Source organism: Rattus norvegicus, chromosome 4 (genome assembly GCF_021556685.1).
Source record: "Rattus norvegicus strain SHRSP/BbbUtx chromosome 4, alternate assembly SHRSP_T2T, whole genome shotgun sequence".
NCBI classification, from domain to species: domain Eukaryota; kingdom Metazoa; phylum Chordata; class Mammalia; order Rodentia; family Muridae; genus Rattus; species Rattus norvegicus.
In genome coordinates, this window is record NC_141537.1 from 117,146,510 (window position 1) to 117,159,432 (window position 12,923).

General features: G+C 45.3%; 1 protein-coding gene across 10 annotated transcripts in view; it reads right to left on the bottom strand.

The window, feature by feature from the left end:
- Tet3 (tet methylcytosine dioxygenase 3) overlaps positions 1-12,923 on the bottom strand; it is a 96,922-nt gene that overhangs the window by 23,501 nt on the left and 60,498 nt on the right. For all 10 annotated transcript variants that reach the window (XR_015686713.1, XR_015686714.1, XM_087659766.1 and 7 more), the window contains one exon: positions 1,142-1,232. Coding sequence is in view for 8 of the 10 variants with exons in the window: in XM_087659766.1 (XP_087515892.1) it covers positions 1,142-1,232 (91 nt within the window). In the remaining 2 variants the exon portion in view is untranslated. The remainder of the gene's footprint in view (positions 1-1,141; positions 1,233-12,923) is intronic.

Genomic DNA, 12,923 nt, shown 5'->3' on the forward strand with positions numbered 1-12,923 from the left:
TCCACACTCTTAGCCAGAGAGCTACACCACACTCCCCAGACAGCGACACCGGACTACTATCTGCTGTGGCCCGTGCACAGACTTTAAAGGCTCTATGTGAGCCAGGCATGGTAGCACATGCCTTTAATATCAGCATCCAGAAAGCAGACACAGATAGATCTCTGCATTTAAAGACAGCCTGGTCTATGTTGTGATTTCAGGGCACCCAGGGAGATATGAGAAATCCTGTCTTAAAACAAGAGCCCCATAAAGTCTTTATGTGAACAGACTTAAAAAGAAAGAAAAAGGGGTTGGGGATTTAGCTCAGTGGTAGAGCGCTTGCCTAGCAAGCGCAAGGCCCTGGGTTCGGTCCCCAGCTCCGAAAAAAAGAAAAGGAAAAAAAAAAAGAAAGAAAGAAAGAAAAAGGAGCTGTTATGTAAGCCCACGGGAAAGCAGAGGCAGGCAGATCTCTGAGTTCAAGATCAGCCTAGGCTACAGAGTGAATTCCAGGGCAGCCAGGGATATACAGAGAAACCCTTGTCTTGAAAACAAACACAAACAACTCCCCTTCCCATTCACTATTGAATTGGTAAACAATCCCTTCCCATTCACTACTGAAGCTCTTGATACCTTCGACACCCTGCCCTCCAAACCCCACCAAAAAGAGCCATGACTCAAGTCTTTTCCTCTAAAGTGACCTAAAAATAACAAACCACTTTTGTAGCAGCATGTACTCTGGTCCCCAAATACCCAGAGTCTTTCAGGACTTCCTGGATAAATGTGTAACATCATCTTATATAGGAAATCAGGACAGACCCCACTCACAAGGTCATTTGGGTGGGGGATAAGAAAACAAGGGGGCATGTTAAGCAACACTGTAGAAAAGTTATCCAAGAAAATCAGGCTGTGGGCACTAACTCCAGACAGCACATCACACAGCAGGGTTTCTTCAATAAAGCCTTTTCAGGAGCAAGAGAAGGGGTGGGGACAGACAGAAGGCTGACCTACAGATGGAAGGAAACAAAGGACAGAAAGAAGATTCCCACACGGAACCTGCCACCATCCAGATGTGGGACTTCTCCCTGGTGCCAACTAGCGCACCCCTCTGGACAGGTGCTTAGCGTTCACACCCCCCATGCTTCCCGATGTCAATGTCACTTACCGATCCTCCATGAGTTCCCGGATAGAGGCTACTGTGGGGCCAGATCCCAGGTGAGTGTAATATGGGCCTTCATCCTTCTCCACTATTTGTTCTGCAGAAATACCAATAGCAAGCATTATTGGGGGCAATTAGGCAACATTAACTCAGAAAGGCAAACCACTAATAGACGTTATAAGTATGTTACAAACAGCTTATAGACATGTAAAAACTGTGGTCCATCCCTACCGGAAACGCACAATAAAATTAAATTCACAATAAAATACATCCGACACATGGAGATATTCAGGAATTTGATAAAAATCACGTGTTGTCAGGACTGTGGTCTGACCATTTGGAATTCAGCTCACTGTCAGCCAATCAAGCTAAGGAGTCAGCAAGATACCCCAGCAAGACCAAGAAGGGGATCGAATGCCATGGTTCACACAGCAGCCCCTCCAACCACAACTGCCCATCAGCAGACAAAGTTAAACATGAGGCATCCCAATCCACAGATAGACCACCACTTGCCCACAAGGAGTAAATCCTCTGTTGCAGTGTTGTGGGCTGGACGCAAGACCTTAAGCATCTTGTACAAACACTCTACCACAGGCACAGGGGGTTTGTTTAAGGCGACAACGTTTTGGAAACAGACAGTGGTGATGGCAGAATAATACAGCACACAGAGTCAGCAACCATAGCCGCACACACATTTATACGTGAGTAAATGGCAGCTCTGTGTTAAATATATTTTACCATGGCTAAAGATAAGAAATCAGAAGCGGAGTCGGTGACTTGGTTCCATAGGTAGAGGTGCTTGTGCAAGCCTAGAGGCTGGAGTTCATCTCTGAGACTCACATACTAGAGAGAATTGACTCCAGCAAGTAGTGGCCCCTGCAACCACACACTCATAAAATGTAACAAACATCTAAAAATAAACAGAAGCGAAGCGCTGATCCATGCTAACACTCTGAGGCCTGAAGACACTGTTAAGTAAAAGGAACCAAAGGCCCCAGTGTATGATTACATTCATGCAAATCTCCCCAGTGATAAATCTGTCACAAAGGAAGAATGGCCGCTAGCTGGCATGGTGTTTGCTTTCATTTGGGGGCAGTGGAAGCATTGCAGGAGACAAGAGCTGGCCGTGCGACGCAGGAGTCCTCACCGCTCCCTTTGAGATGGCTAATATCATGCCATGGGAGCTGTATCTGCTCAAAGAAGGTGACCATTGACTCATGGACCCTTTTAAATGAGCTCAAATGGACTTTTCAAAGTGAAAGAATCCGATTCCAAGAGCAGTAATCACTTTGGCCAAGTGGTCCAAATGGATCCTGCGAGGCTAACAGGCTGTAACTGTGAGCCACACACGCTTGGTTAAGTTTGCCGTCAAGGGAGACAACTGTAAGGAACAGAAGGAAGCTGATGGAAGCCCACTGAGGAGGGTTTAGGACTCCACTGAGCAGAGTACCAACATTGATCCTTCAGTTTTAAATGTATGTAATTACATAAGCCAATTAACACGAGAGCATGTCAAAATGCACGGGATTAATAACTACTAATGATTAATTACAAAAAATAAAGTTTGCTGTTGTCTTGGAAACAAGGAAAACCTGGAGCCAATGAGAAGGCTCAGTGGGTAAAGGCACTTGCCACCAAGCCTGATGACCTGAGGTTGATCTTTGGAATCCATTCAGTACAAAGAGGAGGAGTGAGCTGCTACAAATTGCCCTCTGACCTCCGAACACACACACACACACACACACACACACACACACACACACACACACACACACACACACACAAATTTACAGCAAAATGTTGTGGCAAGCCATCATGGGTTATCTGATTCCATAAGAAAATCTGGTCACACACATCAAAACACGTATAAAGGGGTTTTTATAATATTATTAGCAATAATTCAAACTGGGGCAATATGCAAGGGTAGAAAGATTGTGCCCTAGATGAAGTCTAAACCCCAGTGTGATGGCACCAAGAGGTAAGGTTTCTAAGAAGTAATTAGGTCCCTGAAGTGAGCCTTGGGCCTGGAGAGATGGCTCAGCAGCTAAGATTTCTTATATAGAGGGTCAGCATTCAGTGGCTAACATCCATCTGTACTGAGCAGAACTGCTGCTTATAGCCCATGGGGTATTTCTATGTGTGTATTTTGTGTTCTCATTCTCTTGTTCTCCTCCCTCCTTCTCCTCTCCATCTGCACAATACTTACCAGAGACACAGGATCTGGGAAGACAGCTCAGTGGGTGAAGTGCTTGGTGTGCAAACATGAGCTCAGATCCCTAGCATCCATGAAAAAGATGGGCATGGCAACTTGTGTCTATAAACACAACTTAGTGCTGGAGAGATGGCTCAGTGGTTAAGAGCACTGACTGCTCTTCCAGAGGTCCTTAGTTCAAATCCCAGCAACCACATGGTAGCTCACAACCATCTGTAATGGGATCTGATGCTCTCGCCCTCTTCTGGTGTTGTCTGAAGACAGCTACAGTGTACTCATATACATTAAATAAATCTTTTAAAAAAAATACAACTTAGGGAGGTGGGACAGTGACTGTGTGTGTGTGTGTGTCTGTGTGTACGCAGACATAGGTGGATACTTTGAGCTCATTAACCAGCCAAGCCTAGCTAAACTGATGAAATCCAGGTTCACTGAAAGACCTTGTCTTAAATAAAGTGGGGATAATAAGTTATCAGATGTTGATGTCAGGTCCTTACACACAAGCAAGCACATACACACCTACACACCAAAGAGACACAGGAATCTTAACTCTTCTCCTTGTCCATGCTCTGGACTAAGTGAGGGCACATCAGGGAAGAGCCTACATCCCAGCTAGAAAGGGAGCCCTCACCAGTTACAGGATCTTTGAACAGATCATCCTTAGAGTTTTCAGCCGCTGAATTGTGAGAATGCTTGTCTAAGCTGTCTAGTGTGTGGTTATTTATGTTATAGCAGCACACACTGACCAACACATACTCATAATCCAGCAACAGTGAATGGAATGGATAAATAGAATGAGGTAGGCACAGCTGGGATGCATCCAGAAATGAGCACCTACATTACTACAGCCTACCACCACGAGGCCGCAGTGAAGGACGGAAGCCCAAAACTGAACCCGCAATGCTAGACTCCACTTAAACATTCCAAGAGTAGCCTTGACTTGCTTACAAGTCCACGCAGAGGTGGCAAAATGACACAGGACACTCTGGCAATGAAAATGCCACTCTCAAAAGAAAAGCAAGGATGCATTATTACTAATGTCAAGACAATGGCTTCTGGGGGTTCAGGAACAACAAAAGGATAGGAGGGGACAGAGACCAGGCATGGTCTGTCTTGAAATATATGGTGGTGACGCAGGCATTCATTTTCATGGAACTGTAAGTGAAGGCTTTGCAAGCTGTCCTTTGAGTCAAAACCTCACAATTTCATAATGTAGAGAGGGGGGTATAATGTTAAAAGAGGTGTCTTAAAATTCTAGAGGGCTTGGGGCTGGAGAGATGGCTCAGCATTTAAGAACACTTGCTGCTCTTCCAGAGGACCAGCATTCACTGTCCCCCCGCCCCCACCCCCCCACCCCCTCACCCCCCGGTACCCTTGTTAGGCAGTTTACAACTGCCTGTAACTCCAGCTCCAGGTTATCTGATGCCCTCTGGCCTCTGAGGACACTTCCACACTCACATGAACACACACACACACACACAGACATACACACACAGAGGCACACACACATACAGGTACACACGTGCACATGCGTGCACACACACACACCCTACAAATAAATTTAATAAATTATACAAGTGCTTGAAAAAAAGATTATTCAAGTAATCACAGAGTAGGGAATATCTCAAAACATGACATAAAATCCAGTAGACCATGATAAATTTTAGCAAAGGGAACCTTACAGAAACCAATCAGAAGTCCGGGTGAAGACAAACACTACACAGGGAGAAATATCTAGAACACAACTGTCAGGCCCTACTGCAGCTCAGCCAGGGCTGTGAGCAAAGAGAAAAAGAAGCGGAGAGAATGATTCTCTGAGAATCACAAGTGGCTTGGACATGTAAAGCCGTTTCTTCCCCTTCCGTGGGTCACACCATCAGAGCCTCTGCTAGGACAGTCGACTGGAGGAAGCACAGGAAACCAGCAGGGCCAAGAACAATGCAGCACGTGGTCAAATTCCGTGTGCACATTGGTCCGACCCAGCAATTATAGAATTTAAAGAATTTATGTTTGGGAGTTTGGGTGTATTTGGATTTGAGCACAAGCCATGTGTGACTGCATGCATTTGTAATTTTGTCACTCAAGAGGGTGAGAAAAATGTCTTGTGAGTTTGAAGCCAGGTTGGGCTACATAGCAAGTTCTAGGTTATCCTGGGCTACACAGAGTTGTCTCTAGGAAAGGTTATACATTAGGGTGGGAAAGCAGACAGGAATGGGACACAAATGTTCATGATATTGCTCATAGTGGGAAATGGTCAGAGGGAGTCTACAGTCCCACCATGAAGGACTGAACAGTACTGAACACTACAATGGAACTTTTTAAGCATCGGAAATTAGATGTACAGAAATCCAGGCATTTGGGGGGCATGTTTCCAATGCTAACATGTAACATACACACGTGTATATACATACACATAAAGGTACTCATTCAGGAGTTATTACCGATGCTAGTAACATTGTTATATCAAGCTTAATCCGAGTCCAGCCTCATCCCCATTCTTGTTTGAAAGAGCTGTTAGCTATGTTTGTGTACAGCTTAGCAGATGCCCGGACCAACTGCTTGCTCTCTGGCCTAGATCAGAAGAACAGTTGTCTGTGGTGGTTTGCCCTGGAGTTATCTGTATTTTGATGCTAATTCCACTGCCCCAAGGACAGCAGCCTAGTCAGTATTCAGGACTTAGGTGACTTCACCAGAACCTACTCCCCATTTAATTTGTAAAATACAGGTGAGGGCAGGTACAGGATAGAAGGAGGCCTGTCATTGGACAAAAAGAAAGGGTAGGAGAAAAGTTTAAAGGAAGAGGAGGAGACTGGCACAGAAAGGAGGAAGAGAGGAGGGACAGCAGAGCAGCCGTGGGACAACATGGAGGCTGTACCTTTACAGGTTGTTATGAATGTTCTTCTTTTCTTTTTTTCTTTTTTTCTTTTTTTCTTTTTTTCTTTTTTTTTTTTTTTTTCGGAGCTGGGGACCGAACCCAGGGCCTTGCGCTTGCTAGGCAAGTGCTCTACCACTGAGCTAAATCCCCAACCCCCTGTTATGAATGTTCTTAAGGGATGGATGTGTACGGGGCTTTGTATGTTTAGGTGGGCAATTATATCAACTGGATCAAAGGTTATTGTGTTGTGTGTTCTTTCATGTAGCGATTTAAGTGTAAGAAAGTGTGCAGCTACAGACACTGGGCCACTGCGAAATTGGGATTTGTGTTTCTGGCATGGTGGAAACCTGCCTTGGGAACTAGATAGGTAGAGAGATTGCTGCCAGGCTCAGAGAGAGGCCTTTGGCACTGTGAATGGAGCAAAGCGGGTGAGAGGCTTTGCTGTCAGAGACTTAAGCCATCTAGCAGATATCTTGGGGCACCATGGTGTCAGTCCTAGTACGGGATAAAAGCAGCATTTTATTTTTATAATTTTACAACAGTTGTCTGTCCCCCACATCCTAAGGCTTCCTTTCTATAGCATCAGTCACATTCCCCAAGCAGAAGTCTGCTCACGGTCCTTTCCTGCTGAGGACTCTACACAGAAGACGTCACGTAATTTCAACACGCTGTCCATGGCACCTCCACGCCGCACCATCTCAGCACAACCCCTACCCAACCTTACACCAACCACAGTCTGCACCAAACAACTGCACAGGCCCTCGAGCCCTTACGTGTCTGCTCATGAACAGTGATGCCTTCTTTTCTTCTCTTTAATATGTATTACATGCATACGTGGGAGTGCACTCACTCCTCTGGATGTTCATGTGTGGAAGCTAAGTATTAACACTGGGTGTCTCATGTGCATGCTCACACATGTGCAGATACATGTATGTGTGTGCAAGGGCCTGAGGTGAGTAGTATCTTTCTTGATCTACCTATACCTTAGTCACTGAGGCAAAAATCTTGAATTTGAAACCAGACTTGGCCAGTCTAGCCTTGCTCCATGATCCCTGGCCACCCTTCGGAGCATTAGAATTACAGGTAGACTGCCATGCCCACCTGGCATTGGTGTGGGTTCTAGGGAGCCAATTTCCAGTCCTTGTGCACAAGAGCACTTTACTCACTGAGCCACACCTAGCCATCCCCCTACCCTTTTCTTCTTGGTTTTTCGAGACAGGGTTTTTCTGTGTAGCCTTAGCCGCCCTGGAACTGTAGACCAGGCTGGCCTTGAACTCAGATCTGCCTGCTTCTGCCTCCTAAGTGCTGGGGTTAAAGGCATGCACCCCCACCCACCCCTCCATCTTTTGAGAGAATCTCACTGGGCATGGAGCTTGCCATTTTGACTAGACTGGCTGGCCCAGGAGCTCCTGCCTCCTTCACCCTGGCACTAGGGCTATGGATTTTCACGTGGGTCCTACAGACCTCAGTGTGGGCCCTTTGTGCTTACCCAGCAAGCACTTTACTCACCAAGCCATCATCTCAGCTGGCTATGTGTCTTGTAAGGCCTTACTGGGATTTCCCAAAGCATCCTGTACACCTCAGGTTCTCAAGAAGAGGATCCATTTTATTATGTAACTGTTACTAGTACACGGAGCAACGAACATGGGTCTAGTGGACAGGAACCTGGGCAAGGATGATGGTTATGTCGCCAACCTCTGTAATCCTTATGACTCTGTGTGTAAAATAAAGGGCTCAGCCCAGTGTTTGGTGCATAACAGGAGCTCAATAGGCTGCTATTGTTCAGGTTCTGTCAACAACTGGGAGGCTTCGAGGGAGTTGCGCAACCATCATAAGCCTCAGAGCAATTAAATGATAGTTACACATTACGGAACAGTCGAGGATTAGATGAGCTATCAGATGCCAAGGTCTCAGCATTTATGAATGGCTTCAACCACAGTTAAAAAATGACTTACTCCAAATAGACCCTATTTTGAACCATACGAAAACAGAAGATGACAGACAGAGGGTGCACGGGGGAGTCTGGGAGAGCAGCCTTGAAAACGTGGGGGTTGGAGTCAGTGGTCTGAACGTTCTTTATAGGTGCTAGTAGACAGCTACATCATGGCACACAGCAAACAGAATGTGAGAATATGCCAGAACTTCTGGGCTTCGCTCCAGCTTCTGCGATGTAGAGAAAATTCAAAGTAACGAATTGCCAAGCCACTGGATACCAGGGGAGCTTCGGTGGCTACCTTTTGCCCCAAATTAGAAAACTTCAACTCACAGTTGGCGGAAGAAAGACATTCAAGGTGCAGCTAAAAAGTTAGGCCCAACAATTCTGTCCCAAACCAAGTCGATTTGGAAACCGGCTGGGCAGGCTTCTCTGCTGCCTAAACACAGGGAAGACACCCTAGACGCCAAGAGAAACCGAAGCCATTTGAAGCGGGTTGACAACACAGCCCAGGTGTGTCTGAAAACCACTTCTTTTAAGTGCCCCTCTTCCTGAGTTATGTTTTCGTATGTTGGTGAACATTCTTTGAAAAGGTTCTATGAAAAGAAATCTGACCCAACACATATTTAATTATGAAGCTTGTGTGTGCATACATAAAACCCCCAACAGCGCCCATTCCTTGTTCTATAAATATCTCATCTTACAGTTTTTGCTTTAAAAATTTATTTTGTGTGCATGCGTATGTGTCAACACAAGTGTCGGGCGGGAGGGCAACATTATGGAGTCTGTTCTCTGCCTTTACATGGGTTCTGGGCGTCAGGCTTGGGTTGACAGACATAATAAGCTGAGCCACTTCGCTGGCTCAATTTTTGCCTGACATAGTCATCAGTCTATAGGACACTTTATAGGTTCCCGAGTTAGGTGTTAACATTATTGGTATTAAGAGATACAACTATTAATACCAAAAGTTTTGTAAAAATCCTATACTTAATTTGAATTGCAAATGGTTAATGTGTTGCTCGGCTTTTCAACACCATGGACACCTACACACCCGAGATAATGAATTTACAATGAGAAATGTTTTGCTCTAGCGCTTGGTGTCGAAAGATTTTAGCCGGTGGTCACTTGGCCCTGATGTTTGGGCCTTTGCTAGCATAGACTATCACAGCAGGAATGCAGGGCATGGAAGGGCTGTTCTCTTTATGACAGCTGGGAAGCAGAGAGGGGGAAGGAGATGCATCCTGCATGGATGCTAAGTAGGAAGGTAAGCAACACAAAATAGCTTCAGGAAGTCCCTGAAACTGACCAGATTTACTAGGCCCCTCTAGGCCAGGGTAAGCAATAAGAGCCAGAATTGTGCCACGAAGAAGACTCAGACCAGACTAGCTGCCTGGAAGAAGCAGTAACCAGGCAAGCTGCCTGGAAGAGGTTTAGACAAGAGTCACTCAGAAAGGACACTCTCCAACTTGTTGAGCTGCCTGCAGGCTATGTGTGGTTTCCCAGCTTTGGTGAGCTCTCACATTGGGGTGGGGGCCTTGGATGCAGATGTCAGAATAATTTCTGTTCCTCTAAGTAACCCTTCACCCATACTCCTGTAAGTAACTCCAACAAACTCATTGCTTCACTAAGTTAGACTTTGCTGGTATCCGTACTTTGATTTTCTTGAGATCCCTGTCTGGGTGAAGTAGACAAATGTGTTACATCTCCCCAGGAAAAGTTTTGTCACACAACGAGTGTGACACCAATCACCTAACCTTCCATTAGGGCCCACCTCCTAGTAGTCCCACTTTCTCCCATGAGTGCCACAGGTTAGGAACCCAGCCTTCAATACGTGGGCCCTTGAAGGGCATTCAAAAGCTAAACTATGGAAATCACTATGAACTTAGTATCTATTCACTGAAACAGCACAAAAGCCTCAACCCTCTAGGAGCTGTGAAGACCCTCAGCTCTTTACTCTGACTTTAAAGAGTAAGTGCTCTTAACTGCAAAGGGCCAGGCAGGCTCAGAGAAAGGTTCAACTCAAGATCTAAGGCCAAAAAAGTACAACGTGGACTCCCAACATCTTATTATAAAAAGCAAGCATGTACGAATAGCACGCCTGAGGTAGGCATCGGAGCTGGCAGGAAGGAGTTTCCAAAACCAGTGAAACTTGGGAGAAGCTGAAGGAAAAGAAGGCAACTGTAGCAAGTGCACATTAAATGTAAACATTGGAGGTTAAATGTAAACATTGGAGGAGAACCTCTCCTGGTGAAACAAGGACGCAGGAATGCAGAGAGACCTCTTCTGACAACCACAGAAAAGCCGTTTCCCTGTGCAAGGTCTGCCTGCACCACAAAAAGGGAAACTGCTTTGTAAACCCCGGGGACACTTTTGTATCCTTGAAATCGAGTTTGTTGAAAGGCTTTTCGACTTGTTTAAATAGACCCGTCCACCAGCAACAATGTGAGCTAAATAGACCACCACTTCTCACAACCATGTCCACTGTGTCCACTTGTGTGGTGCTAAATATCAAGGTCTCTGAAAAATGGTTGTGTGTGTGGGGTGGGGGGGAGTATGAGTGCAAGTACTCAAGGAGGCTAGAGGTACTCAAGTGTCCTAGCATTCACCTTGAGAGAATGCTTTCCAAATCTGCTAAAATCCAGAAAAATCCCAGAAACTGAACACAAGACTGAGGAGTGACAAAACTATTGGTCTGCCATCACAATGAAAAGTTAACCCATTCAAGGATGGATCTGACAATCCCAAGGATGATTGCTGGATGCAAAAGGGACAAAGTAATTCTATAATGGCAATACCCAATCTCACCGCCTTAACCTGGTTGTTACCATGGTATCACTAACAGGAAACAATTAGAGGCCCTAGGGTGGGGGAGTCGGGGAGATTCACCTTAGGTTAAACAAGTATTCAGACCTAACTTCCAGTCCACAGGAAACAAGTATCCAGAAGCACACAATCCTGAGTGCAGAGGTGACAATGAAGGGGACAAGCTAGCTCTCATCTTTTTGACAGGACACTCAGATTTTCCTGCCCTGCCAAGTGCCACCTGCAGAATTACACAACTCTGTAGCCAGGATTACAGCATCTTGCAAGAGCTGCATCTGGCTTTCTCTCTGCAGGTAATGCTGTGCCTCTGGGCCAGGGAGGGGGCACCGCTCTGCAAGGCTGAGATATGACATGTACTCTGAATCAGCAGTCAACATGCGTGCTTCCCGCAGCAGGCTGGGGTTTAACAGTCTTCTTGGAGCTAAAACTATGAACCTGAAAGTCATTAGGGGAGTTGGTTTGGTTTCCTGACATTTGGTGTTTCATGTCCATTCTAACTTTTATATTTCCTACTTTTGCCATAGAGTTTTGTATCCCCCCCCCCCCCCCGCCCCGCCACCATACCACCTCTAACTTGGACAATCTGTTATGTTTTTGCTAACAGTACGGGGACAGTTAGGGAGGGAGGAATTAGAAGCCTCTAGAATTTCTTATACTTCCCTCTCTGCATTAGGAGACGTCAGTGTAAGCAGGCGGGCGTAGTACACACCTTTGACAGGAAGCAGAGGCAGGCAGATCTCTGAATTCCAGGCCAGCCTGGTTTATATAGTGAATTCCAGGCTAGCCAGGGATATGTTAGACCCTTCCAGAAAGTGAGGAAGAAAGGGGAAGAAAGGGAGAAAGAAAAAAAAAAAAAACCTAACACAACAAATTTCAAACACAGAGTACCTTTTGTATTGTATTTATTTTGACATTCTGTTCTCTGAGGAGGAACTTTGTGTAGCCTAAATTGTCCTCAGTCTGGGCTGGAGAGATGGCTCAGCGGTTAAGAGGACTGACTGCTCTTCCAGAAGTCTTGAGTTCAATTCCCAGCAACCACATGGTGGCTTAAGCCATCTATAATGGGGATCCGATACCCTGTCCTGGTGTGTCTAAAGAGAGCTATAGTATACTCATATACACAAAATAAAAATGTCCTCAGTCTTCATCTGTAGTCAAGGATGACCTTGAATCTTTCTTTGTGTCTACTTCCCAAGTGCTGGGATTGCAAGCATATACCACCATGCTTGAAGCTTTTGTTTAGAAGAACCATCAGTTAGTCTCTACATCTGAGTGCATTTGGCATTTACTGCTAGACCCTTCCCAGCACAACTTCCCCATGTTATCGTTATTTGGTGCAGCCCCTGAAAGTCTGCCTTCCTGCATGGTGGACATGTCTTAATGAGTTCTTTACATGTGTAAATGATGATTTAACCATTGAGCTCAGTCACTCAAGAATATTTCCACTCTCAGAGAGCTGCAATATATATATATATATATTGCATATATATTGCAATATATATATTGCAATATATATATATATATATGTATATATATGTGTGTGTATATATATATATATATATATATATATATATATATATATATGTTGGGGATATATATATATCCCCAACATAAAAACCTTTACTAATCAGTGAGAGAACCAGGTCAATAGACTCACACAGGCCCTTTACCAAAGATGGCATGTTGAAAAGCAAGCGTTCAACTTCACTGGCCACTAAGGAGGTGCACATAAAGGTACAATGATATTCTATTACATATCTCAGTGGCAAAGACGGGCACTACTTGCTGGGAGGGATGCAGAGTTGAGCCTGCATCAGTTTAAGTCGTTACACCACTCTGGCTACCTTGAACCCCAGGAATAAACTCAGATCTGCCTGCATCTGCCTCCTGAGTGCTGGGATTAAAGGCCTGTGGCCAATGACCTGCCCTGCGTTCTTACTGTCCT